Source organism: Vicia villosa, unplaced genomic scaffold (genome assembly GCF_029867415.1).
Source record: "Vicia villosa cultivar HV-30 ecotype Madison, WI unplaced genomic scaffold, Vvil1.0 ctg.000077F_1_1, whole genome shotgun sequence".
NCBI classification, from domain to species: Eukaryota; Viridiplantae; Streptophyta; class Magnoliopsida; order Fabales; family Fabaceae; genus Vicia; species Vicia villosa.
Window position 1 is genome coordinate 308,597 of NW_026705001.1, and position 26,851 is coordinate 335,447.

Genomic DNA, 26,851 nt, shown 5'->3' on the forward strand with positions numbered 1-26,851 from the left:
CCATTTTGGGTCACTCAAGGCCTCTTTCGTCTCAACGGGTTTGGATTCGACCATGAGTTCAAAATGGTCAAAATCACCATCATCGTTGACTTTGTTGTCTCGGAACAACTCACAATCTTGGAGTATATAAGGCAAACCTATTTGCCTTGTTTATCTTCTCATATTGTTTTCAATTTAAGCTTCAACAAGGGGGTATTTTTGCATTATCAAATTCTGTAGAAACTTAATTTTCAATGTTGTAACCGATTACATTTTTCTGGTAACTGGTTACAAGCCGCTGTCGCTCCTTGATCTCATAAAAAATGACTTATCGGCTGATCACAATCCTTCTATTTGCTACATCATACAACTTAGAACCTTCAGTGGAGTGACACCCTACATGTATAATCAATTCTCCATTGTCACCCAACTTCTTTGCATTCAGACCATGTCTCTTCCGGTGTTATATTCTCAAGCTTCTTTGTTGGACACATATTCAACAATAGGCAACTGTGGACACCGCTTCTCCCATAACTCTTTTGGTAATTTCTTCCTCTTTAACATGATTTTCACCATGTTCACAGTCATTAATTCTTCCTTTCGGCAACACCGTTTTATGATGGTGTATAGTGTGGTACTAGCTTATGTATTATCCCTTCTTGATCATAAAACCTCCCAAAGTCATTTGATACGTATTCGCCTGCACCGTTTGTTTTGAAAACTTTGAGCTTGTGACCGTTTTGCATATCAACCATGGACTTGAACTTTTTAAACACTTTGAAAACCCCATCTTTTCTCTTGAGTAGGTATGTCAATAGCTTTCTATTATAATCATTGATGAGTGTGACAAAATGTTTATTGCCACCAATCAAATCAACTTACATCAGTCCACACATATTGGAATACACCACCTCAAGATGATGCTTGGTTCTACAACCTGCATCCTTGCTGAATTTTCCCCTGTGTTGCTCCGCTTGCACACACTCTTCACAAATTCTAGTCGGTATGTTGATCAATGGAAGCCCTGTTACCGTTCTGTTACATTAATAACTCTAAAATTGAGATGCCAAAGACGATAGTGCCATATCCATTTTTCTCGACTATCCGTTGTAGAAAGACACCTATGCTCTATAACCTTCAACTCAACCTTGAAATTTCTATTGCCAGCCATAAATGCTTTAAGGATCAAAACCTCGTTTACATCCATAACGCATAACGCCCTGTTCTCCATAAAATTCTTGTAACCCTTCTTAAGTAATTGGCCAATACTTAAAATATTACACTTGATTTTGGGAATATACAACACATACTTTATAAAAAAAAATCTATCATCCCTTCTCTTGATTGATACATTACCGATCTCATCCACTCATCTGTGAACTTTACTTTGTTCTTCATGGTACGATTAATTTTGACAAACCAATATTTCCTCCCTTTCATATGCTTAGAACATAAGGGGTCTAAATACAATTTCTCGTTGTAGTGAACTGCTCCTCTCACATTCTCCATTACATTTTCTTCTGCCAGTCATTGGTTACAACTTTTACGTAACTAGTTACAACATGTTTTTGCAGCGTTTCCAAAACTTTTGTTGCTATATTCCCCCTCTGTGATCATGACCAAGAGTGTGTTCTCCTTATCAAACTCTTTTCTTGCAACTTTAACTTCATCCACTTAAGGATCCTTCTTGTTCGCGTTGCACTCTCTTGTAAAATGATTGAACTTTTGACAAATAAAACATTGCATTTTTCTCTTGTCAATCCTTTTCATTTCACATATAAAGTTACCTTGACCATCATCCTTGTTGTATCTGCTCTCACCCTTTTGACAAATCGAATTTTTGGAACTTTGAGACTCTCTTCCACCCAAATTCAGAAAATTTCCTTTACTCTTTATGGGTAATTTTCCTTTCGACTTCTTGTCTTTCTCATTGAAACGAGTTTGCAAAGTGATCTCTGCCTTTGCCTTGGCACTATTTCTCTCCTCTATCCTTTGCTCATGAGCCTCAAGAGAGCTTTGTAGCTCCTCTTTACTCATCCTTGCAAGATCCTTCGATTCCTCAATTGCTCCGACAACATTGTTAAATCTTGGCGCTAAAGAACCCAAGATTCTCATGATAAAATATTGCTCTGTGATCGTTTCTCCACACGCCTTTAATGGGTTCACTAACTGAGTAATTATCATTGTGAATTCATTGATTGTCTCTTTTTCATTTGTTTTAATTAATTTGAGTTAACGTTTGTGAGTTTGTAACCTCACAACCTTTGCTTTGTCAGCCCCTGCATATGTCTTCTCCAAGATTTTACACGCTTGTTTCGATGATTCACAATCATAAACTTTATCAAAGTTGTCATCATCCACACATTGATTGATAAAAAATAGAGCCTTGAAGTCTTTCTTCATCTCTTCCTTATGTGTTACTCGTCGTGCATTCGTTGCACCTTCAGCAAGAGGATTCACCTCATTCTTGATCACATCTTAGTAGACAAACAACACCTTCATTTATTTGCATCATTTGTCGTAATTCTTCGCATCAAGGATGGGTAGGTTTGTAGGGATTCTTTCATTTGAGACAAAATTCATGTGGTGAAAAATATTATAACTTAAAATCACAAGGTTGGTGAAAAATGAAGTAATTGAGTGTGGAGAGGGAGAGAGATGGTGAGTTAGAGAGATAATTATTGAGGGTGGGAATATGAACTTTCATTAACAATTGATGTTGATATCTCTAAGATATTTATTCAACTTACAATGGACTGAGATACAAGTAAGTCAAGCTGAAACAATTGAAAAACTAAATTTGCGTGCCTGTAGCAGGTTACAAAAAACCTGTAACCGATTACTGCAAATGCGTAACCAGTTACACCAACAATAAATTCACCTATTTTTCAACTAATTTAGTTTGTTTACATAGTTGTAACCAGCTACACCCTTGTGATAACCGTTTACATCACTCTAGTTATTAAATTTCTCTTAACAATATTAAGAGAGTATTAAAAACATAGGTTTCATCAATGATAAAAGAGAGAAAGTTAATTGATAATCCACAGAGTAAATTTTTTAAATTTTTTTAATATTATTAGTCGTAGGATTAATTAAATCTAACAACTTAGATTTTCCCAAGTCAACTTATGTTTGATATGTCAACACATATAATTTGAAATAACATTAAATTAATAAGTTTAATTCCAGATAATTATTTGTTCATGCATTTTTTCGTTAAACAATAGAAACCACCCTTAAATCAATCATACATATGTCTTGCCAAACGTGGCTTGGCAATAGCGATCAACGGTTGAACTTTGGGCATAGTCATTCCATAAACTTCTTGAGTATCAATATCCTGATGATTCAATCCCTTAGGTGGTTCCCAATCAAAGCAATGAAAGAGTCTAGCCAAAGCCATTAAAACCAACGTAACTCCAAGTGGTGCACCTGGACATTTGCGTTTTCCAGCACTAAAAGGCAGTATCTTAAAATCACTTCCATGACTAATCTCAACTCGACTCCCATTATCTAAAAAGTGTCTCTCAGGCCTAAACTCCTCCACATTGTCCCAAATCTTGGTGTTTCGACCCAATCCATGAGTGTTGATGAATACACGAGTCTTTGCAGGAATATAGTATCCATTGATAGTAGTAGGTCGAAGTGATTCATGTGGAATGAGGAATGGTCCTGCTGGATGCATGCGAAAAGTTTCACGTACAACACATCGTAAGTAATTAAGGTAAGGCAAATCTGATTCCATCACCATTCTATTAGGGCCAACCACTGCATCAAGTTCTTCTTGGATTTTATGAAGGACATGTGGATGTTTGATTACCTCGGCCATCGCCCATTCGTTAGTAACAGCTGAAGTGTCTGTTGCAGCCGCTATCATATCCTAAAGATTTAATAACTTTGTTATAATCATATAAAGCATAAATATCAATTATTCAATGAATCCGAAAAGTAGATTTTTGTTTGTATTAGTGATTAAAATTTATAATACGAAAAATGAACCCTAAAAAAATAGAAAAAAAACAATACCTGAATCAACGCTTTTATCTCAACATCATCCATATGCTTTTTGCCATCTTCACCTGGCAAAGACAATAAAACATCCACAAAATCAAGTTCTTCATCACATTTTCCTATCTCTTTCTTATTTTCCCTTGCCTTTCTATGTTCTTCAATAATTTTTGAGTGAAAATCATCTACTCTTTTTTCTACTTCTCTCATTTTCTTTTCACAACCATGAGGATCAATCCATCTCCACATTGGTAAGTAGTCACCTAAATATATCACACCTAATAACCAAAATAATTCATGAGTTATGTGCATAAACTCTATAGCCTCTTGTGGACCAGCAGATTTAGAACCAAAATATTGTTTCCCTAATAACATTCTAGTGACATTGTTCATTGAAAAAGCACCTAAAACTTCCCTTAAATTAATGTCCTTTTCTGATTCGACCATGGCCAAAACATCCTTAATAAGATGTTGTGCTTCCTCTTGGCGATGTTTTGAGAATGATTCGAGTCTCTTAGTAGTTAACAAATGTTCCATACAAATTCTTCTCATTCGTTTCCAATGAGGTCCTAATGGAGCCAGTGCAACATCACCACATCCATATGCTAAATGAACTGCAGCAAGAGTGCGTGGACGAGAAGCAAAAACATCATCTTGAGAAAGAAGAATTTCACGTATAATATCAGGGTCATTAGTAGTAATGGCATCAATATTTCCTAATTTTAAGTAAACTAAGGGTCCATATTTATCACATAAAGATGCTAAGTCTCTATGAGGGAGTTGTCCTAATTGGAGAAGGTTACCAACAATAGGCCACCTTGGTGGGCCAGGAGGAAGATGTTTTTTCTTATGTAAAGAAGGACATTTTTCTATAAGCCAATCTCGAATGACTTTTGAGGCCAATGTTGTTAGGAGTAAGGTTAGGGCAAGTATGGCCAATACCATTTTCTAACATAAATAAACTCACTTCATATGGTGAAAGACTTTTTTTTCTAATGGTTTTTTTAGGTGTCTAGAGATTATTGAAATGAATTCATGACTTGTTTTCAACTATGGTTAAATTCTTTATATATAGCATGTTTCGAGGCTAAAGGGATTAAAATAAATTTTCTTTCATAGATTTTAATAGATCACAATCTTTATGAGTTCATATTTATTTTTCTTTTATTTTTCTTAGTTAGTTGGAAATATTAGACTTTTATTGGTACATAGTTGGTAGAACATCATGCACATGATGGTTGTTTTCAAGTTCTTTTCTTATTGAACACACACAAATGTTGCATTCTTCCTACTTTAAATTTTTGTATAATCACAATGTACGTGACCCTTGAAATACATAAAGAAGTTATATATTATTCCCTCCGTCCCAAAATATAAGAGAAAAAAAACATTTTTCTTGTCTTAAAATATAAGAGAAAAAAATCATCTTTCATTTTTTCAAGATAAAATTAAATACAAATTGCATTTGGTTTACTTTCTCTCTCATATTTTCTATAACCAAGAGTAGATCAAATTTGTTTTAACATATTTCTAAACACTTTATTTCATTAAACCCACAAGTTAAATAATTATGTTTATAATTTTCTTAATAAATTTGTTTTTTGTTTTTTCTCTTATATTTTGGGACGAAGGAAGTATTATATAACAATATCAAAGTATTTCTATATTAAAAAAAAATCAAAATATTGTTGATTTATATTTTATTACTATTTTACTATAATAAAAGAAGAATTTAATTAATGTTTACTTTCAAGTCATTAAAAATGTTCAACTTTAATCGCAACAATTTCTAAAATTATATTTATGGTTGACTGTGATTTGTTGACCGTATAATTTTTTTTTACAAAATAGTGTATTAAAATTAAACTCAAAAGAAATAATATTACTTTCGACTAGTATTAGCTTATAAAGAATATTTTTCCACTTAATCTTCTTCTTGTCAGGGCCGACCCAACACATTTTGAGGCTCAAGGCGAATTCTAAAATAAAGTTTTTAATTGTTTTTATGATTAGATTTTTAATCAAAATTTTCTTTTATAAAGAAAATTAATTTGTTAAATTATTATAATCAATTTTATTTAATACAACTTTTCGGTTAATAATAAAACTAATTCATTTAGTTAGTTTATAATATTGTTGATATTATAATAAAATTTTATCATCTTCAATTAAAAAAAATTTGCAAACACAATATTTATAAAAATTATTAACATTACACTATAAGTAATATACAAATATAGAATAATTAAATCTCTTTATATAATTAAAAATATAATTGATGTGTTATTTTTTATAAAATTAGTAATATATTCTTAAAAATAAATGAATAAATAGTAAAAAAATTACAAAATAAAAGATAGCGAAATGACACCAATTTTTGTTTTTCCATGTTATTTTTTACCCATTCTATCTTTCGTTAAAACTAGTAGAAAACCCATGCGTCCATACGGGTTCTGGTGTTGACTGCGGATACCTGGAGTACATTTTTAAACAGAAAATATGAAGCTCAAATGCAACATTATTTAAAAGAATATTGTATACACACCTAAAAGGAATGTCTCTTGATTCATAAGAAAACATCGTGAGATTTGCAACCAGAAGCTACATTTATGCATTGATATCAAGACTTGATCTCTTCCGAATATAGAATAAATAAAATATAGTTAATATATTATAGACAAATCATGAGAAATTAAGCAAACAAATAATATAATTTTCAAGAAACAACTTATATCTAAAAGAAGTTGAATGATATTATTCAAAATATTGTGTTCATGAATAAGTCTTTTAAAGAGATATTTTGTAATTAAACAAAAGTATTACCCATAATAAACCCTTAGGTGAAACATAAAAAAAATTACAAAATTGAGAAAAGAAATCATATAACAGAGGAGAATTTACCAATTTTCATGATTTGAAGAAGTGAGAAGAAGAAATAAGCCTATTTTTTAAAGGTTGGCAGAAGAAGATGAAAAGGGAAGAAATGAGACTCACCCCATTAACTGGTTGATTGTTGAGAATATTTATTTCATAAATTACCTACAAAACATGAAAATAAAATTTTAAAAAACACCACCCTAATTCCTATTCTCACAAATTCCAATATTTTATTCCATAATCTTGTAATTTTATGCAACAAAAAAATTGATCTTTCATAAAAGATAAAACTCAAATCTGAAAAGAAAATTATAAATCATATAAAAACCCATATTTGAATTTATACGAAATAAAAAAGGGAGCAAGATCTAATCATCATCACTATGTATTTTGTAGGTGTAACAGTTAACTATACAATATCATTGAATGTTGTCAATCCATTGGTCGATGAACTTGATATTGTTAGACTAAATACTTAGCTATACAATATTGTTGAGTCGAATGTTGTTGAGTCGGATGTTGGAAAACTTAATGTTGCTAAATTACGTTTTCATGAAACGAATGGTGATAAATATTTATCATAGAGCAAAAGTCTATCTTAAGATATGATATATTTAAATGAGTTTGTAGTAAAGCTCTTTAAATATGTTTTGGAATATGTGTTAAATATAAATAAATAAGTAGAGACAAATAGAAAGTTGAAATGTGATGACACTATAACGAGGAAATATCAATTTCCAATAAGTTTGTGTGAATATTATTTGTCTTAAAATATTTTCACTCTTTATGTTGTTTGTGAAGCACAAAATCGTTATAGATGCACGTTATAGAAAGTCATACTATTGTTGCTGGTTTAAATGTTAAAAAGATAAAATTTATTGTTGAGGTAACAATGAACGTGGTTCTTACCAAAAATATTCACATGACTTTGTAAAGAAAAAAGTGTGACTAATATTCGTTAAGTTTATAATGTTCGACAAAAAAAAAACAAGGTTATAAAAAGGGGTTCGAGTAGCATATATTAACATTGTTCGAGTAGCATATACCTATGGATTCAATGTTAAAGTCTTAGAAATATAAACTAAGATATTTGAATTTATTGGTGTTATCGTTTCAAAGATGACATATTAAATTGAATTTATTTGTATAAACTATGAAAAAAATAGGATGTTGTTACTTAGAGTCTTGAGATATATTTCAATTTGATAAATGATCTAAATAATATGTTGCAAGTCATTGTCACCATTCATGATATCTTAATAATGAATGTTGCTGTAAAAATTATTTTTTTTCAACAGTTTTACGGTGTCGGTATCACATAATAAAAAATACGAGTGATGGATGTAAGTTGGATTTAAAACTTAAAAATCGCAAGACTAAAACGAGAGAGAAAAAACATTAAACCAAAATAATTGTGAAAAATAAGTTTTTAGTGACTCTGATGTACAATTTAGAAATGTGTGAAGTTTCTAAATTTTTTCAAATTTGTTGAAACTACCATAATGGAACTAGGGATGGAAAAAATAGTTCTAACTTAGATTAATCAAGTTATAAACTTCTACAATAAAAACACAAAGAGAGTTGAATATGAACATGGTATGTTGAATCGATTTTGTTGAATAGTAAGAGTGACTTTTACAAGGACTGAGAAACAATTAACTAAATGACCGTGTTGTAACATATTGTGATACATGCCTCTTTCGAGTAAAATCTCATTATATTATAACATAGAACAAGAGAAAAGTTGTGTACTCTCAGTTTGTTGTAGTTGGTAGTATTTCTTAGGTGAGATTAAATTTTATTCTTTTATGAAACTGTACGATTATAGGAAAATGGCTTGTATAAGTCCAAGTGGATTTGTATAATCATAAGAACATATGATATTTTATATGCTTGTAACATTGTCATGAAGCATTGTAACATTGTTTGTATGTTTACTTCCAAATTGGAGGAATAAAAATATTCTAAAATTTGATTTATATAGTGAAACATGATTTTATATGCTTAGAGTTACCCATAACTTCCTATCCATCTTCAAGAGTATGTAATGACTTAGATTAAGGTGTATAAATATATTTCAATATAACATGCTAGGACATTTCGTGTACGGCCTAATCCAATACAGTTAAAATCATAATTTACTGAGTATGTCTAATCCTAACACACCGAATCCTCCTCTGCCTACAGTAACCCAAGGCATTTCGTGTCTTAACAAGAATGAAGCGTGCTAAGGCAACCGCTTCATCTCCACCTCTCTCAAACAACCCAGATTCGATGCCCTCTCCGTCATCTGCATAATGTTCTGACAAATCGGTAAGACATCAATGACACGATCATCCCTGACCTGCTCATTCTCCAGGATCTCCTCATGAGCGCATAGTGTCATGTAAGGGTGTGACACAGAATAAAACCAAGTCATGTAACCCTCAACATAATACCACTCACATGTGACTTCCTGACTCTAGTATTTCTCCGGTACCAGATGACTCTCAAAATCCACCAAAATGTTATCCAACTCTTTGTGGACATTACTGATAGGAGCAACCTAGAAAGGGGACCTCAGAATGATCTGAACATACTCAAACCGTCGCATGCACCGCTCGGGCAGATACCTACCCATGATATTAGTCCCACATGCCAACCATCTAGAGTATAAGGAGATATGGTCGAATGAAATTCTTTATCGGTGAGTATTGTATGACATCGAGACGATGTCATCATTTTGAGTCCAGTCAATATACACACGAAATGGCAAGATAGAGTTATCCCTCCTGTTAGGGATGAATCGACAAGCAATTGGATAATCCTTGGTATACTGAGGGTCACGCCCAAACTTGTGAATGCGGTGATAATGGGCAAGAATCCATCCGTAAAAAACGAATAAGAAAAAAATATTAATAACAAGTGTGTAAATAAAGTTGTTTGTAACTTAATTGTGGGATTTGAAAATTAGCATAAGCAGGATGCATGAGTCTGTCATTTGCGTTGTCGTTCATTTATAACCTTCGCTCATATTGGTGTATAGGTAAACCAAACATGCAACACCCTAATTCCTCTCATGAACGGACTCCAAGTGGATGAAATATTTGAGGTAAGTCACATCCATACAGGTTGCACTTTTGTCCACAAGCATGGACGTGCCAACAAAAGACATGAAGTAACACCTCAGGGCACACTCCATGTGGTAGGCAACCCACAAATCTCTGGCATATGGGTTTTCGACTATCTATAAGTTGTTGTGATACAACTCAGTTAACAAAGAAAACTTGGCATGTGCATCCTGGTGCTTCTATTGTGCTTAACTACTTCCTTAGGGCAAGTTCCCAAATAAGCCACCATCATATCAACTACATCAGCCCTACTGATCTTTGAATGATCAAGCAACCTTCCTCTGTTGGGAAGGTGTAAGAGGCAAGCTATATCATCTAATGTAATAGTCATCTCGCCGATGGGCAAGTGAAAAAGATGATGTTTCTCTATGCCATCTCTCAACAAATACAACCTGTATGCCGTGGCTGATGATGGTGTATTTTGGAGCCACTTATCCTCTAGATGATATAGCTCAGAGTTCTGGAGTGCATTTTGGAACCACTTATTTTGCATGGTTCACAAACTCATTATGGTGCACACGACTCTAGGATCCCGACCTCCATGATAGTCGACTCCTAGAACCCAATGCCTCTGTATCGTGAGGCAGAAGGGGGTCGCGACAAGCATACGCGGTTAGGGTGGGTCGCCCGAGTCTCAACCTTTCATTGTTTTCATCCATAGACCTGAAAAAAATTAACAAACGAGATTAGTATATGCGGAAGGAAAGAGTTCGAAGATGAATCTCTGAAAACCCGAAGCAGAACACTTTGGAGATGCATCTCCGAAAAAAAGTTTCATTCAATTTCAATGGCAGAAGTGCTTATGCAACTGCCCTAGCCATCCAAACTCATCAAAATCATATAAACAGAGTCTATACATAAACTATTTGAAATGCTAATGCTATCTAATGCATTAAAACTAACAAATTTGAGCTAATACATTAATAAAAAATCAAAATAAGCTAAATTAGAAACTTAATAAAAAAATTATGTTGATGAGGGATTAAAGTGCTTTAATGTTGATTGCAATAGTTAGAGGGAGTTGGGAATAACAAGATAAAGTAAATGCTGCTTCAAAACTTGACCTTGAGTGAGAACTGGAAATGGATAGAGTGAAGTATAGAGAAACTTTTGATTTTTAAAAAAAATGAAGAAGGAGGTCTAGCGCAGGCTTAAAATATGCTCACTGAGTTCGAAGATTCTTCTCCGAATTAATTTTTTGAATTAAGAAAAAAGATGTATTAAGAGATACATCTCCGAACACACCCTACAAAATCCTTCAAAGATACATCTTCAAATAAACCTGTAGTTAAAATGGAGATTTGATGCATTTGGAGATATTTTAGAAATTTCTCACAAGACCGAAGAGAAAAAGCAAGAGTGCAATGAGAAATTGCTAAAAATAAACTAATAATAATTGGTAAGATACAAAGCCCAAATTCACTTGAATATAGGTTCGAAATTGGATCTGGGCTAAGAAAACAAAGCACACTCTACATATTACTTACTACACCATCCTTCATAACTCTCGCTTTTTCCTTTGCCATTCTCTTCATTGCCTCACCGGGTTTTATATTTCCCCCACTCGCACCTCAGATTCTAACTCGGTGTTGCCGACTCACCACTTCCAACTACAAAACCCTAACTCGGATCCTCAAACTCAATCAATTTCATACACCATGGCCTCCGGTACACGCTCTTTTCTTCTCTCGTTTCCTCGTAGTAGTGTTTTCTTCCTGTTCGTTTTAGTTCCCAAGCTCAATCGTAGTTTTCCTTTTCTATTTTATGTATTTCTGCGTTTTTTTTCTCGATTGAAGAAACTTGGATTTGGAATAGCGTTTTGATCATGTGCGTGATTTATTCGATGAAAAGTTGAAAACTATTGAACTTAATACTTTAGGTTTCAAGATTTTATTCAGTAGTGGCGCAATTGAACGCAAACTCTGTAACCCTAGATTGTTTAAGTGAGTCGGTAATACTTGATGTCAATGTGTTGCCCAAGTTTGTTTACTTGTGTTGAGGCAAGTTTACGGGAATATCAACTCCAAAAAGGAGTGAAGATTTGTGTGATATAAGGTTTTTTTCTTATATATATTTGTTCAGTTCAATGTTCTTGTGGATTTTATGAGGAGATAATGCTACTGTTTATTGTTTATATTCCTTGTAGCACCGACACCTCTGAAAAAGGTGAATCCTGAAACCGACACTGACACTTGTGATTATGTTTAATTTATTATTTTTCCAAATTATCATTGGTGTCAACATGTTGGTGTCGTGTTTCCGGTGTTTGTGCTTCATTGTTTATATCAAGCATAGATGAGTCATTTTTTATGCCGTGCTTTGTAGCCATTGCTAATCTTTGCATAACTGGTTCCAAGTTCAGATACCAGTTAAGAGTATGGTTGTTGCCAGCTGAGTGAAAACTTTACATGTATTCATATACACGTCTCCTTTTAGTTATTATTTTTACTTCATTTTTGTGAGGTGGTATTGGCAATTTGGTATGCATAAACATTATGCCCTAAATCCAATGATCTGAAATCCTCCTATTATTAAAGAAAGGATACTTCCATAGGTAGTTAGAAGGGTATTCTTTAATAAGTTGGCTAGTTATGCTTCTCTGAAATATTCATATTTAAAGGCATCAAAAATCAAAGTGGTTACATTACCTATTATTCTATAGATGCTGATATGGAGGACTATGGATTTGAGTACTCTGACGAGGAACAAGAGGAACAAGATGTTGATATCGAGAATCAATATTACAATTCAAAAGGTATTTTTAAGAGCTATTATTACTTTCACTGTGTTTTACATTTGTGAATTGAGTTTGGTTTATTTATGGGATTTCATAGTTTAGTTCTACGAATTAGATTGTGTAGCTTGCTTACTAAATAGTTCCATTCAAATTTCGGTCATTGTATTTTTTATTTATTTAACAATTACTTGAGTGCAGTTTTTTTTGATAAACATCATGGCTGAAATCTACAAATTTGATTCATTATTTAGTTGATTTAGATTTTGTGGGGCTATGTTTCTTCCTTGTCAAACTAAATTAAAATGTATCATTTTCCATATTTTCTTATATTAAATTTGTTTTACAATGTTTTGAGAGTTGATTTTTCTTAATTTGTGGTTCAAGGCTGCTTGGTTTATTTTTTAATTGATCTCTTAAATGTCTTCTGCTTGTTTACAGGTTTGGTTGAAACTGATCCAGAAGGTGCACTTTCTGGTTTTGCCGAGGTAGTGGGCATGGAACAAGACAAAGCAGAATGGTAATAACTAATAACTCTTTTCTCCAGTACTTCGTTATAAAATAGATATGGACGTAGAAGTTTGTGAGCTTAAATGTGAATGTAATTTTGTATTTTTGCTGTACTCTTCTTCTATGCCATTATTGATGCCATGATCTATTATTGATTGTGTTTATTTATTTATTATTTTTTTTCAAAACAAGAATGTTTCTCTTTCTTTTAAATTCAGGAAAACAAGATTAGACTAGACGAGATAAGGTTTGAAATAAAATATTCGAGTAAGTGTTATGGTAGCACCTATAGAAGAAAATATGGTGGAAAATAGACTTTGGTGGTTTGGGCATGTAGAGAGAAAATCTGTAGATTGTGTTGTAAGAAGAGTAGACCGGATAGAGAGGAGTCAAACAATTAGAGGTAGAGGAAGACCTAGAAAAACTATTAGAGAAACTATAAAGAAAGATCTCAAGATTAATCAAGTTGAATTGAAACACGGTCTTTGATAGAATAGAAAATTATGCCGTAATTTGATCTATGTAGCCGATCCCACTTAGTCGGATAAAGCTTGGTTGTTGTTGTTGTTTCTTGTTTGTTCATATTCTTATTCATAAACTGCACAGTGTGACACTGTCTTAAAATCTTTGCACAATGATAATAAATCAATTTATATCATGCCACATTTATTATACTTGTGACTAGGGGATTTAAAGCTCTGAAGCAAACGGTCAAGCTTTATTACAGACTTGGAAGGTATAAAGAGATGATGGAAGCCTACAGGGAGATGTTGACATATATCAAATCAGCAGTGACCCGTAACTATAGTGAAAAATGCATAAACAGCATTATGGACTATGTATCTGGTTCGGCTAGCCAGAATTTTGGCCTTCTGCAGGAGTTCTACCAAACAACTCTTAGAGCTCTTGAAGAAGCAAAGAATGAGGTTAATCCATTTTGACATTATCTTTCTACTCACAGGTTCTCCTATTATTGTGGTTCTATGTTTATTTTTGTCCACTCATTTTGCAGAGATTGTGGTTTAAGACAAATTTGAAGCTTTGTAAGATCTTCTTTGACATTGGGGAATATGGACGGATGAGCAAGGTAACTTGTTTTTTTTTTCTTTCTGGGTGGGTGGGTGGAAATGGTATATCTTACTTTCAAACTTAAGTTAAATGGCTCTTTGTATCTATTGGTATCTACTAGTATTAAATAGATAATGATTTCTTGTACTGTCAGATCCTTAAGGAACTTCACAAATCATGTCAAAGAGAGGATGGTACAGATGACCATAAGAAAGGAACCCAACTTTTGGAGGTTTATGCAATTGAAATTCAAATGTACACAGAGACCAAGAACAACAAAAAACTCAAGGTTGGCATTTACCATAAAAAGTAATTTTTCATGTCACTTGCATGAGTAATGACGCGCCTTTCCAGTTTCTTAGTGACCTTTTACCATTTACACGGTGTTTCATATTGTTTATGGATAAGCACGATTTCTCATTGCATCTCTTAAGAGTTAGTTTCATTCCCTAAGTACCGTTTCTATCTAGAAAAATGGAGTTTTCTTAAAGCTCATTGACAAATAAGTACTTTACATGTATTTGAGGTTATGATTGGCACATTTTTGTATATCCACTTTTTCTATTGGTTGATAGAAAATAGTGTAGAAATTTTAGATAGACGAAGATATAAATATTCCCCCACTAATGTATTTTCTTTTAGTTCCACTCTCAAAAGGAGAGGAATGCTATAATGCATGCTAATTTCATTAGATCCAAAAACACATCAAACCAAGCTCAGACTCTCATGTGGTATAAATTATAAGTGCATGTATCTGACTTATGACCTTTTGAAATTTTTATTGATTGATTGATTTGTCCAATGCTTAGGGAACTTTGTTCACCCGAATTTGTCAATATCTGTGATATTTGTTGGAATATTGGAATATTAAAAATAGTTCATAATAATGTCATTCCTGTATAAGTATATTAAATCATTCTTGATGATTTTTTGGGAATATTTCCATATTTTATGATTTATGTCATTGCATTAGTTAGAGTGGAAATGTTAATGTGTATATAGTGGTATAGGGGTTAGTGATCATCTGAGTCATGTTTATATTATTTTCGTAGGTTTACTCATAACAAGCTTAAACCTTAATAAACTTTAAGCTTAGGGGAAATTGTTATAATTTCATGAAAATGTTTCATAATATCATAATTGTATCTTAAACATTTTAGAGTATCTGAGATGGTTTCATCAGAATGTTTCCATTTTTTTAGTTTTATTGTATTTCATGACTTGTTTCCTTAATTAGGACGGGAATCTACTACCTCCATTCATAAATATAAGACCCCTTTGGCAAAATCTCGAGATTTCACGAAAAATGTTTCATAATATCATAATTGTATTTTAAAACATTTTAGAGTATCATAGATGGTTTCATCAGAATGTTTCCATTTTTATTATTTTATTATATTTCATGACTTGTTTCCTTAATTAGGACGGGAATCTACTACCTCCATTCATAAATATAAGACCCCTTTGGCAAAATCTCGAGATTTCACGAAAAATGTTTCATAATATCATAATTGTATTTTAAAACATTTTAGAGTATCATAGATGGTTTCATCAGAATGTTTCCATTTTTATTATTTTATTATATTTCATGACTTGTTTCCTTACTTAGGATGGAAATCTACTACCTCTATCCCTAAATATAAGACCCCTTTGGCAAAGTCTCGAGATTTAAGAAAGTTGAAAGTGGTATTAAATTTGTTGGTAATCGATATTGTTTTTACAAGTTTGTCCTTTGAGAGAGTTAATTTATGTTTTCACTGATAGTATTTTATGTTTGATTGCAAAAAATGATGTAAAATAAATAGGGGCATGTTGGTAATGAAATAATTAATGCAGGGATGGAGGTAGTAGTAATTATATCAAAGGGGTTGATGCTTTTTCTTTTGTAAGACATCATCACACTCCAAATATAAATAAAATTTTACTGTTTCGTTTCCCCTCCCTCCCTTTATACCGAAAACCTTATTATTTCTATGTCAAATGCAGCAACTTTACCAGAAAGCACTTACTATTAAGTCAGCAATTCCCCATCCAAGGATAATGGGGATAATCCATGAATGTGGGGGTAAAATGCATATGGCAGAGCGCCAGTGGGCTGAAGCAGCTACAGACTTCTTTGAAGCTTTTAAGAATTATGATGAAGCTGGGAATCAGAGGCGTATCCAATGCTTGAAGTAAGCAACCCAATTTTCTTTTAGCTTTTGTTACTACACATTTCAATTTTTAAATAATCTTTATAATGGGAGGCCTCTGCATTTTACATTGTTATTCCCAAAAATATGATTAAGTGTGAATTGTCATTTTTAGTGATAATTTTCATAAAGATAGATGATATTTTCATCTTTTAACTGCATAATATGTGGATTATCATAATTTTCATGAAGATAGCTATAATTATCTTTTAACTTCATATTGCTTGCCTTCGATTACAGCGATGCTCGACTACGTCAAAATAAATCATTCAAGCATTCTTTGTCTTTTACATCTTCAACCATAATTGTTAATTTGCTGCTGTGTGTTAGGTACCTCGTTCTTGCTAACATGTTGATGGAGTCCGAAGTAAATCCATTTGATGGGCAGGAAGCTAAGCCGTAAGCCCTTTGATTTTGTTCATCTGTACCCCACTTTTCGGTTATCTCATTCCTTGATTAAGTCCCTCTTAGTTTACGATGGTTCTCCCTCTTTTTCTTGGTTTTACCCAACATATTATTTATTGCAGATACAAGAATGACCCTGAAATATTGGCAATGACAAATCTGATAGCAGCCTATCAACGAAATGAAATATTGGAATTTGAGAAAATCCTGAAGGTACTTACTTTTATTGAGTTTAGCATGATAGTATGTTTTCTCCAGTTTGACCTCAACATATTTATCTTTTTTTTCTACCCAATATTTGTTGGAATTGGATATTGAATATTTTTCTTTCCAGAGTAACAGACGAACCATCATGGATGATCCATTTATCAGAAATTACATTGAGGATTTGCTAAAGAATATCAGAACACAGGTCCTGCTGAAACTCATCAAACCATATACAAGAATCAGGATCCCATTTATATCTAAGGTAGATAGCACTCATAGTACTACCGCATAATGCCTTTCAACTTCAATTGCGAGCTATTCTTTTTGCCTCAGCCCATTAAACAAATTAATGGAATGAAGAAATAGAGAATAATAGTCAAATACACCTTTTTTCTATGAAAATTATCCACGTATGATTTGACTGCTAGTTTAAGGATTGATGGTCTGTTGGTTAAGGGCCTGCTGCTCATTGTGAATAAAATAAGCCAAACATTTTTTTTTGTTGGTTAAGAGCCTGCTGCTCATTACTGCCTATGTTTTTTTTTTTTCCTTTTTCCTAATTACCTTGTAATGATGGTTAGGTTGAATTGCTTTTGTCTTTTCCTTTCATTAGTAGTAATATTTGTTTTTTGAGTTGAATTTGCGAGGCACATGAATTTTGATTAATCTAATACTTTGTGCAATAAAACAATTAATTTGCAGGAACTTAATGTACCTGAGCATGATGTTGAGCAGCTACTGGTGTCGCTTATTTTGGATAACAGAATTCAGGGCCACATTGATCAAGTGAACCGGCTCTTGGAACGCTCTGATAAGTAAGTTTATGTGTTTTAATTCCTCTCAACTGGACTTGGTCCCTAAATTATTGTGTATTTAAAACCTGGTATTTTATTAACATTAAAAAAACAATTTTCAGGTCGAAAGGAATGAAGAAGTATACAGCTGTGGACAAATGGAATACACAACTTAAATCTCTTTATCAAACTATCAACAACAGAGTTGGATAAGTCATAGTGCGGGTGTAAGGATTATCTGTTTTGTTGCCCTGGCTTGCAGTTTTGTCATGTGAATTATTATAACCTAGGCTGTATGGAGTTAGGGGTGTATTACTCCGGTGGAACAAAGTGAAAAGTGAAAACCCAACTTGTGATTCTTGTTTTACTTCATGAAAATATAATCATTTGAAATTGATGACTGAATATAATTACCGTTCTTTCCTTCTTTCTCTTATTCTTTCCTATTAATAGAGATTCATAATTACCAGCTTTGGTGGATCAATTTGAATTTCAAATTTAGGGGTCTGCATACTATTTTCTCATGTCTCTGTGAGTTCCTAGTAAATATATGGGAAATTATTCATGGTTGGAGCAAGTTAGTTGGCTCCTCCTATTCCTGTTACACCATGGTTTGGCTTATTCATGGTTGAATTGTTTTTTGTGCTGTGGCATATTCTTCAGTTTCTCTAATTGTTGAGCCTGCAAAGTCATTTTCCAACCGTGATATTAGTTTCATTGTGTTTTTAGGGACCCCAAAAGATAATTTTTGGTTCTAATTTTTAGATGACAATCCTTCTCTTCTGCCTAATATACTTTACAATGTTGATCCTCCTGTCCTTGGGACCAAGACACGCCCTTGGTATTGGTCAAATCACCTCTTCCATTCTTATCTTTAAATTCAGTTTTTTATTTGTATATTGTGTCTTTCTATTTTGATGAGCCAACTTACTCGCTCTAAATTATTTCATAATATTTAGCTATTATTTTCTCAAAAGCTTTACCTCTATTAACCCTACTTTAATCTGTTTCTAGTGCTTGTGTATAACTGACTAAAATTAAATTTTGATAAGCCATTCACGCACTAAAAACTTATTCCATAACATTTACCAAAGCGATAAATATTAAATTTTGCTAAAAACTGAAAACTTGAGAACACATGCGGGAGAAAAAGTGGAGATCTATTCCCTTCTTGCTATCTTGAATGAGTAGGATTTTTGAACACTTGAATATTGACAATGTATTTTTTAACATTGTGTAGAAATACATTATTATAACTATTAATATAACTATAGGAAAGAATAAAAGGTAATACCTTATACAAAATTGTAAAAATTACGTTGTTGGGCACTGGGAATATGAATTAAGCTAAATACAACTTTTTACATTTCTAAAGAATATATTTATTTGAACACTTAAAATGGATGTTCCAAAAGGTTGCAAGTGTATAAGATTAAAAAGGCTACATTTACATCATTTTACATAAGTACCTGTACTCATAGTTAAATGAAGAGAACTAATAAACGATCAAATCATTTCTCAAATTTGAAAAGAGAGTGTATTTTGTTGACATATTTAATCTAAAAAACACTTTTCTTAATTATTGTGCTTTGATCAAGATGAACTTACATAAAAGAACACTATATCATAATATTACAATTCAATAACATCTGTTATTGTGTAAAACTTTCAACTATAAAACACAACTCTTGATATGAAATGTAACTATAAATTTACCTGAGTAAAATAAATAAAATAAATGTATATCACCAATGTTCATGATAGACCCCCCTTGCTTTGTAGATTCCATAAGGAAAATTATACATCTAATTAGCATAACGCCTTGCAATCCTTCAGCAGCAACAACAGATAAAGCGAAAGAACTTCTTGAGTATCCAAAACACCAAACGGCACAAAAGTATCACAAACAACAAAAGAATCAACCCTATCCAAAAAATCCCATAATAAACTGTAACCTTATAAAATATTCCATCAAGCGGATTTAGTATCATCCAAATCGCAATCACATAAGCACCCGCCGTACAAAACACTGAGAGACACGTAATAAGTATAAGAAACCACATAACAAACTTATTCCGAAGAGGAAATCCACATATGAGCAACACAATTATCGCTTGAGAAGCCGAGAAAGATATAGTACACAAAAGTAAAAAAAGCTCATATCTAGTCTTTTGGTCACTATCACCAAAAGCTAAAACTGAAGTACCAGCTTTGCATGTTTGGCCTGGAGCACAACCTTGTTGAATACTCGAATTCTCTTGCCAAACACCACCGGGTGGATTGATTGCAATTTGGAAAGTTAAGGATGCAATAACTGTTGCTACTATCATAAGTGAACCTCTCATTTGTTCCATCCAATTTCCTTGATTGTTTTCGTATCTTGCGAATTGGTTATGTGCCCATGATCCTGGTAACACTTGTGCTCCATTCTGAACCACAACACCCTCCATTGTTTTCTTCTTAGTTGTGATGAATTATGATGATATATAGAACATTGGGTTTGGGTCAACGTGGAAAAATTGAATGATACAGAGTTGAATATAATGGTCAATATTTATACTAATATGTATTAGTAATTCAATTGAATGATGTATAGATATGTACTGAACTAAAGATTATATATAGAATTATATAAGAGTATAATAAGGCTATAAAAGTTTAATTAAAGAGTAGATTATGAAATATAGAAACTATAATTTTCAGAACTCAACTTCTAATGCCGTGTGAATGTAACACTAGCTAGCACCCAATGTTGATTTGTGATATTCAACGTTGATTTTTGTCTTTTAAAATGTTTGGTTTCTTTTTTCAAATCAAAATGGATTTAGGTATTATGTGTCGATTTTCCTTTTCACACTCATATCACATTTTATTATGTAGATTTTGTGGATTTTTTGTTTAGAAACTAATATTACAAAGTGATATCATAATTTAATTGAATGTGAAGTTTACAATAATCGATAATATATTGCTATTTTGTGATTTTCTTTGTTTGTTTTAGTTTTAAAATTGCAATAATTATTTTCTGAAGTGTCAATCCGATAAACATAAAATGTGTTACCAGATGTGTCACGAGGTGTCTTTATAGAATGATTTTTTTATCTTTCTTTCTCTGTTTTTGGTTTTTGTATTTGTTAAATTGTCACAATATCGGTGGATTGTCTTCGCGGTTAATTCTTTAATTTTTGTTTTGATTTTCTCAAATTGTACTTTTTCTAGATGTTTTAGACACTCTTCCTCTTCAATGTCTAAATCTTGTTCTTCCTCTATAATTGAATTTGCTATCACTCTTTTTAATGGTAGAGGTGTTATTTCATTCAAAGTTGTATCTTTAATGAGTTTTTCAATTGCTTCCGATTGCATGCATTGAGTTTTTTTATTTTATTTAAATGGTACAACTTCGAAAATAATGAATAATACCCATTCGTTTTAGAGTATTTAGATCAATGTGTTTCAATAGTGTACCTGAGCAATTGAGGAAGAAGCTAGATGATCAAAGTCAGACCATGATGCTAATAGGTTATCATTCGACTGATGCATACAAATTGTATTCACCAAATGATGATAAGCTAGTGATCAGTAGAGATGTTCTGGTGGATGAAAGCATAGGGTGAAATTGGACTCAAGATTTGATTCGATATGAGCAAGATATAATCATAATTGTGCTTGAAGAAGATCAACAAACTAAAGTCACAACCAATCGAAATGAAGAATGACTTGAGCAAAATGTCAAAAGATCGACTAAAACGAGAACTAAACCGACAAGGTTGGATGGATATGAGAGATTTCTTAATCAAGAAATTGATGCATATGGTGATCTCATAGAAGGAGTGATGATGATGGATGAATCATAACCAATTAATTTGAATCAAGCTATGAATGATTCGATATGGTTGGCAGCCATGAAAAAGAACAAGACTTGGGAGCTTTTTGAAAGATCTAGCCAGAAGCCAATTAATGTGAAGTGGGTGTTTGGGTTGAAACTGAGGCCAAGCGATGAAATTGTCAAGTATAAGGCAAGACTAGTAGCAAGAGGTTTTTGGAAAAAACCTGGTATCGACTTCATTGAAGTTTATGCACATGTTGCAAGGCTGGAAACCATCATGATTGTTGTGTTGAAATCAGCATACAAAGGATGGAAGATGCACCAATTAGATGTAAAGTCACCATTTTTGAATGGACCATTAAAACAAGAGGTCTAATGGCTTCAAATTAAGGAAGGATCAATATGGTTTGAAGCAAGCCCTAAGGGCTTGGAACAAGAGAATAAATAGTTTCCTAATCAAAGCAGGTTTCACAAAGTGTGTCTCTGAACATGGAGTATATGTAAATGATACATACAATGTCAATCGAATCATTTTATGCTTGTATGGGGATGATTTGTTGATCATAGGTGCATATGAAGCAAAGATACAAAAAGTCGAGTCAAAGCTGATGTAGGAGTTTGAATTGTCAGACCTAGAGAACTTGTCATATTTCTTAAGGATGGAGTTCAAAAACACAAGGCCATATATTTTTCTAAGTGTCAGGTTGTTGAGCATATTTATGGGGAAGCCACAAGAATGTCATCTAACTACAATCAAGAGGATGCTGAGATACATAAAAGGTACTGTCGATCATAGGGTACTGATGTCGAGGCAGGAGAATACCAGCACAGATGCAGAGGTACATGGCTACACTGATTCCGATTTCAGTGGAGATCAAGACGAAAAGAAGAGTACTACAGGGTACATATTCATGATTGGAGGTGCTTCAATCTCTTGGAGCTCAAGAAAGCAAACCATTGTGGCTTTGTCATCATGTGAAGCTGAGTATGTGGCTGTATCATATGCAGCATGTCAAGCAGTATATATAGAGATGCTGCTAGAAGAGCTCAATATCATGGAACCTAAGAAAACGAATTTGTTTCTCGATAACAAGTCAACTACCGACCTGGCCAATCATCTTGTGTGTCATGGTCGAAGTAAACACAGAGATGAGGTATAATTTCCTTAAGGGTATGTTTGGTTCGGGGTAGATGGAGGGAGGGGAGGGGAGGGGAGGTAATATTTTTAATTAAATGTGTTTGGTTCAAATTTTATGAGGGGAGGAGAGGGGAGGGGAGCAAAACCCCTCCAAAACACACTTTTTGCGTTCCTCCAAATCGGAGGAATTTGGAGGGGAGGGAATCTCAACTTTAATATTTAAAAAATTATTATAATTACTATAATATCCTCAGTTTAATTTTAATATTTTAAAATTATTCATTTTCTTTTGTATTATTGCTCTCTTCTGTGTGATTTTTCTCAATTGTTTTTATCAACTTATTATAATTATTCTCCACCTTCAAATTATTTTGAAATTTTTGTCCTTAATATAAATCATAATCATTTCACTTTTTTGTTTTTTATAACTCTTTTATGTTTATTTATGTTTTTTTTTTCTAATTTTGTTATGTATTCTATCATTCTTTTATATCAAATTTTAAAATTTTCTTTTTAATTAATTAATTTATTTTATTAAAAAATTTAAACCATTTATATTTAATAATAAATTACTTTATGTATTTTATGTGTTAAATAATTCATTACGATTTCAAAGTTGTTATCAACATATAGTTTAATTTGTTTTTGAACATTTTATTCGAATTGAGTGAACTCAATTTTTTAACGTTATGTAGTAAATTATAACTTTTTAGTCACTCAATATCAGAAATTTTACTAACAAAAAAATATGTATAGATTTTTCACATTTGAATATCATATTGTATCACTTATATAAGATAATAAGAATAAAAATGTAAATTATTAATAAAATCCCTCCCCTCCCCTTCTGAACCAAACATATTTTTAATTAAAATCCCTCCCTTCCCCTCCCCTCCCCTCGTTTGAACCAAACACTCCCCTCCCCTCACCTCCCCTCCCCTCCATTGAAATCCCTCCCCTCCCCTCCTCCTCATTTGAACCAAACACACCCTAAGGATCAAGAAAATAAAGAAAAGCTAGAACTTGAGCATTACACGACATATTGGCAACTAGTTTATATACTCACCAAGCCTCTGAAGAAAACCAGGTTTGATGAGCTAAAGAGAAGCATTAGGGTGAAAATCCTTGAAAACCTGAATTAGGAGGTGTAATTCATTGTTTAGTAGGTAAGTAGTATTCAACATAGTTGTTATAAGACAACATAGTCGAAGGAGGAGTAAATTGTATTTGTCTAAGTTGAATACAACATATGTGTCGAAGTGTGTAAGCAAGTATTCGATGAAGTTGAATACTGCATTCTGTAATTCTGTATATTTTGGTTACCTATATATAGGTAACGTTGTAAAGAAAAATAGTAGATTCACTTTAATAAATTCTCTTTTCAGTATAAGCTCTTCGCTTCTCTCTCTTTTCCTTCTTCTTCTTCTTCTTCTTCTTCTTCTCGAAACCCTAATTGTTCTAACAAAAATCAGATGGGAATATAAATTTATCCACTTTTACCAGCATATATTCTAAGATGCCCTTCAGATATACTCGTGATATTTAATAATGTGAGTGTCATCTTTGTATCTTTTATTTATCCATAATTTATTTTCTTCATCGTTGATAGAGACATCTAATTGATGCTTATCCCTAAATCAAATAAGTCTCTTCCCACTTAAGGGATTGTAAAATTATTTGGGTAGGAGGAATCTTTCTTTTAATGATAGAACAACACTACTCATTTAGAGTAATATGATCATCATTTGTGAGCTTTCTTCTTTTTATGAACAAATCTTTCATAAATTTGTATAAATCATAATTTGTTCCATGGCTTCTTCAAATGGGATGGTTACTTGAAGTTTAGTAAAAAAATTCAAGAAGAACGACTTCTATTCTTTTTTACTCACATTACTCATTTAGTGTCAGTATTATGAGTAGATTTACGGAGAACCGAAGGTGTCCCACTTGGTAATAGTCTAGAGGATTCTAAGATATATATCAAAGGATCAGCTGGATGCGAAATTATTTTTCCTGCAATGGACAGGAGCAGAAAAAGAAATTTCCTTGGTTTTACCGATTCCAATTGGTGCAGAGATAAAGATGATATAAAGTTTACAACTGGATTTATCTTTATGTTCGATGAAACACCAATCTCATGGTGTTCGAAGAAGGAACCAATATCGACACTCTCTTCTTGTGAGGTCCAATACATTCTTGCTTCGTTGTGTGCGTGCCAAGCCGTGTGGTTGATGAATTTGTTGAAGGAGCTAGGCAACAAAGAGGGTGACATTGTAACACTCATGGTTGATGACACGTTTTTTCTATAAATCTTCTTAAGAATCCAATTGCACATGAGAGGAGCAAGCGTATTGAGATGAGATTTCGTTACTTGAGAGAACTTGTTAGTAAAGAAATGTTGAGATTGGGGTATTATAGAAGTGAGGACCAAGTGGCTGATTTACTGACCAAGAAAACACAATTGAAGTGTTCAAGAGATTGAAGAAGAACATAAGCATGAAACACTTGGTGCTAGGGCTGGCAATGAACCAAACTAACTCGAAAATAGTTTGAAATTCGATTCGAAAATTAAATCGTTGAACTAGGTTCATGAACCAAATGAGTTGAGTATGAGCTAAAAACTAAGTTCGTTAACTAAATGAGTTGAACTTGAACTATACATAGTTCGACTCGTTAAGTTCATGAGTCAACTCGGTTATATATGAGATAGATTATATTGTCTTTAAGAGTAGGTTTAGCCCAAGCCCGAAAAATCATAGGGCTTGGGCCTTAAAATTAGAGTCCATATTTTTCAGGGCGTTTTTAGCCCAGCCCTGAAAAGTCCGCTACCCATTAGGGCTAGTCCATATGGGTTGTGGGTAGCCCATCAGGCCCGCATAATTATAAATTTTAAAAAATTATATTAATATTTATATTATCTTACTCCAAAATAGCATATTGATTTTTCTCACTTCACTAAATTTTATCTCTATTTTATTCAATCTTTCTCTTTTAGATATTATACATTAATATAATCAACATTTTTTCATCATATTATATTACTTTTTCTCTTATAATAAATATTCAAGTATTATTTTATACAATTTAGACATATATTATATTTATAAACACATTATAGTATTTATAAGAGATAATATAGTACTTAAAAATGTATTATGTTTAAAATAACTAAATTTTAATTTTATTTATAATACATATTATGGAGTTTTTATTTTTATTTTTTTAAATAAAAAATCCATTTAGGGCCGGGTAGCCCGAAGCCCATCTAGGGCCGGACTCGGGTAGTAAATCTCGAGCCCATGTTATACATGGCCTTTTTGGCCCATCCCTGAAAAGCCCAGGGCCCGCTAGGGCCGACCCGTTTAGGGCCGGGTAGCCATATTGACAGCTCTACACACACACACCTAACAAGCGAGTTGAATCGAGATGTTCGTGAACTTTTAACAAGTCGAGTTTGACCTGGAAAAAAAGTTCGAGATAAACTTGAACTCGGCCAATTCTTAACGAGTCGAGTTTGAGCTGAAAAAAAGTTCGTCATGAACTCGAACTCGGCCAATTCTTAACTAGTCGAACTAAGTTGAGGCGGGTTCAACTCGACTAGACTCATTTTCAGCCCTATTTGATGCGCACGAATTAAGGTGGTATGTTTAGAGAAAAAGCTAATTCACGTGCATGTAAGATTGCACTTTCATGTCAACCGATTACACCCTTTATAAATGTCAAACAAAAACTTAATTCATGTCAACTAATTGATATTGTATGTCAACTGGTTACACCTATGAATTTTTAGTTAAAATCTGACTCAATAGTGAAGTGCAACAAGTTGATTTAATATGTTAACCGGTTGTACAATTGTACCTTATCTTGTATTTATATAAATACTCTTGAAATATCTTTGTGAATAATAAAATTCTATATTTTTCACCCTTAATCACTCTAATTATCTCTCCATACTCAATTACAAAATAGGTTGATTCTAAGTTATAAGAACAACCTCTCT

At 32.7% G+C, this 26,851-nt stretch overlaps 4 protein-coding genes across 4 annotated transcripts; 1 reads left to right on the plus strand and 3 right to left on the minus strand.

The window, feature by feature from the left end:
• Positions 1–1,006: 1,006 nt before the first annotated feature.
• LOC131623737 (uncharacterized) lies at positions 1,007–2,163 on the minus strand. Its single transcript, XM_058894761.1, has 3 exons — positions 1,767–2,163; positions 1,336–1,499; positions 1,007–1,225 (listed from the first exon to the last, which is right to left on the minus strand). Exons 1-3 carry the CDS (start codon positions 2,161–2,163, stop codon positions 1,007–1,009), a joined length of 780 nt encoding a protein of 259 aa, XP_058750744.1.
• A 1,060-nt stretch (positions 2,164–3,223) lies between these two features.
• On the minus strand, positions 3,224–4,935 carry LOC131623646 (cytochrome P450 703A2). The gene is made up of 2 exons (XM_058894650.1): positions 4,009–4,935; positions 3,224–3,862 (listed from the first exon to the last, which is right to left on the minus strand). The coding sequence occupies exons 1-2, from the start codon at positions 4,933–4,935 to the stop codon at positions 3,224–3,226; spliced, it is 1,566 nt and encodes a 521-aa protein (XP_058750633.1).
• A 6,528-nt stretch (positions 4,936–11,463) lies between these two features.
• On the plus strand, positions 11,464–18,297 carry LOC131623689 (COP9 signalosome complex subunit 2). The gene is made up of 12 exons (XM_058894704.1): positions 11,464–11,645; positions 12,640–12,732; positions 13,153–13,231; positions 13,907–14,147; positions 14,234–14,308; positions 14,444–14,578; positions 16,276–16,463; positions 16,812–16,880; positions 17,009–17,099; positions 17,221–17,355; positions 17,796–17,908; positions 18,010–18,297. Exons 1-12 carry the CDS (start codon positions 11,636–11,638, stop codon positions 18,098–18,100), a joined length of 1,320 nt encoding a protein of 439 aa, XP_058750687.1. The 5' UTR covers positions 11,464–11,635; the 3' UTR covers positions 18,101–18,297.
• Positions 18,298–19,591: 1,294 nt separating this feature from the next.
• LOC131623738 (uncharacterized) lies at positions 19,592–20,337 on the minus strand. Its single transcript, XM_058894762.1, has 2 exons — positions 19,843–20,337; positions 19,592–19,603 (listed from the first exon to the last, which is right to left on the minus strand). Exons 1-2 carry the CDS (start codon positions 20,335–20,337, stop codon positions 19,592–19,594), a joined length of 507 nt encoding a protein of 168 aa, XP_058750745.1.
• Positions 20,338–26,851: the final 6,514 nt, after the last annotated feature.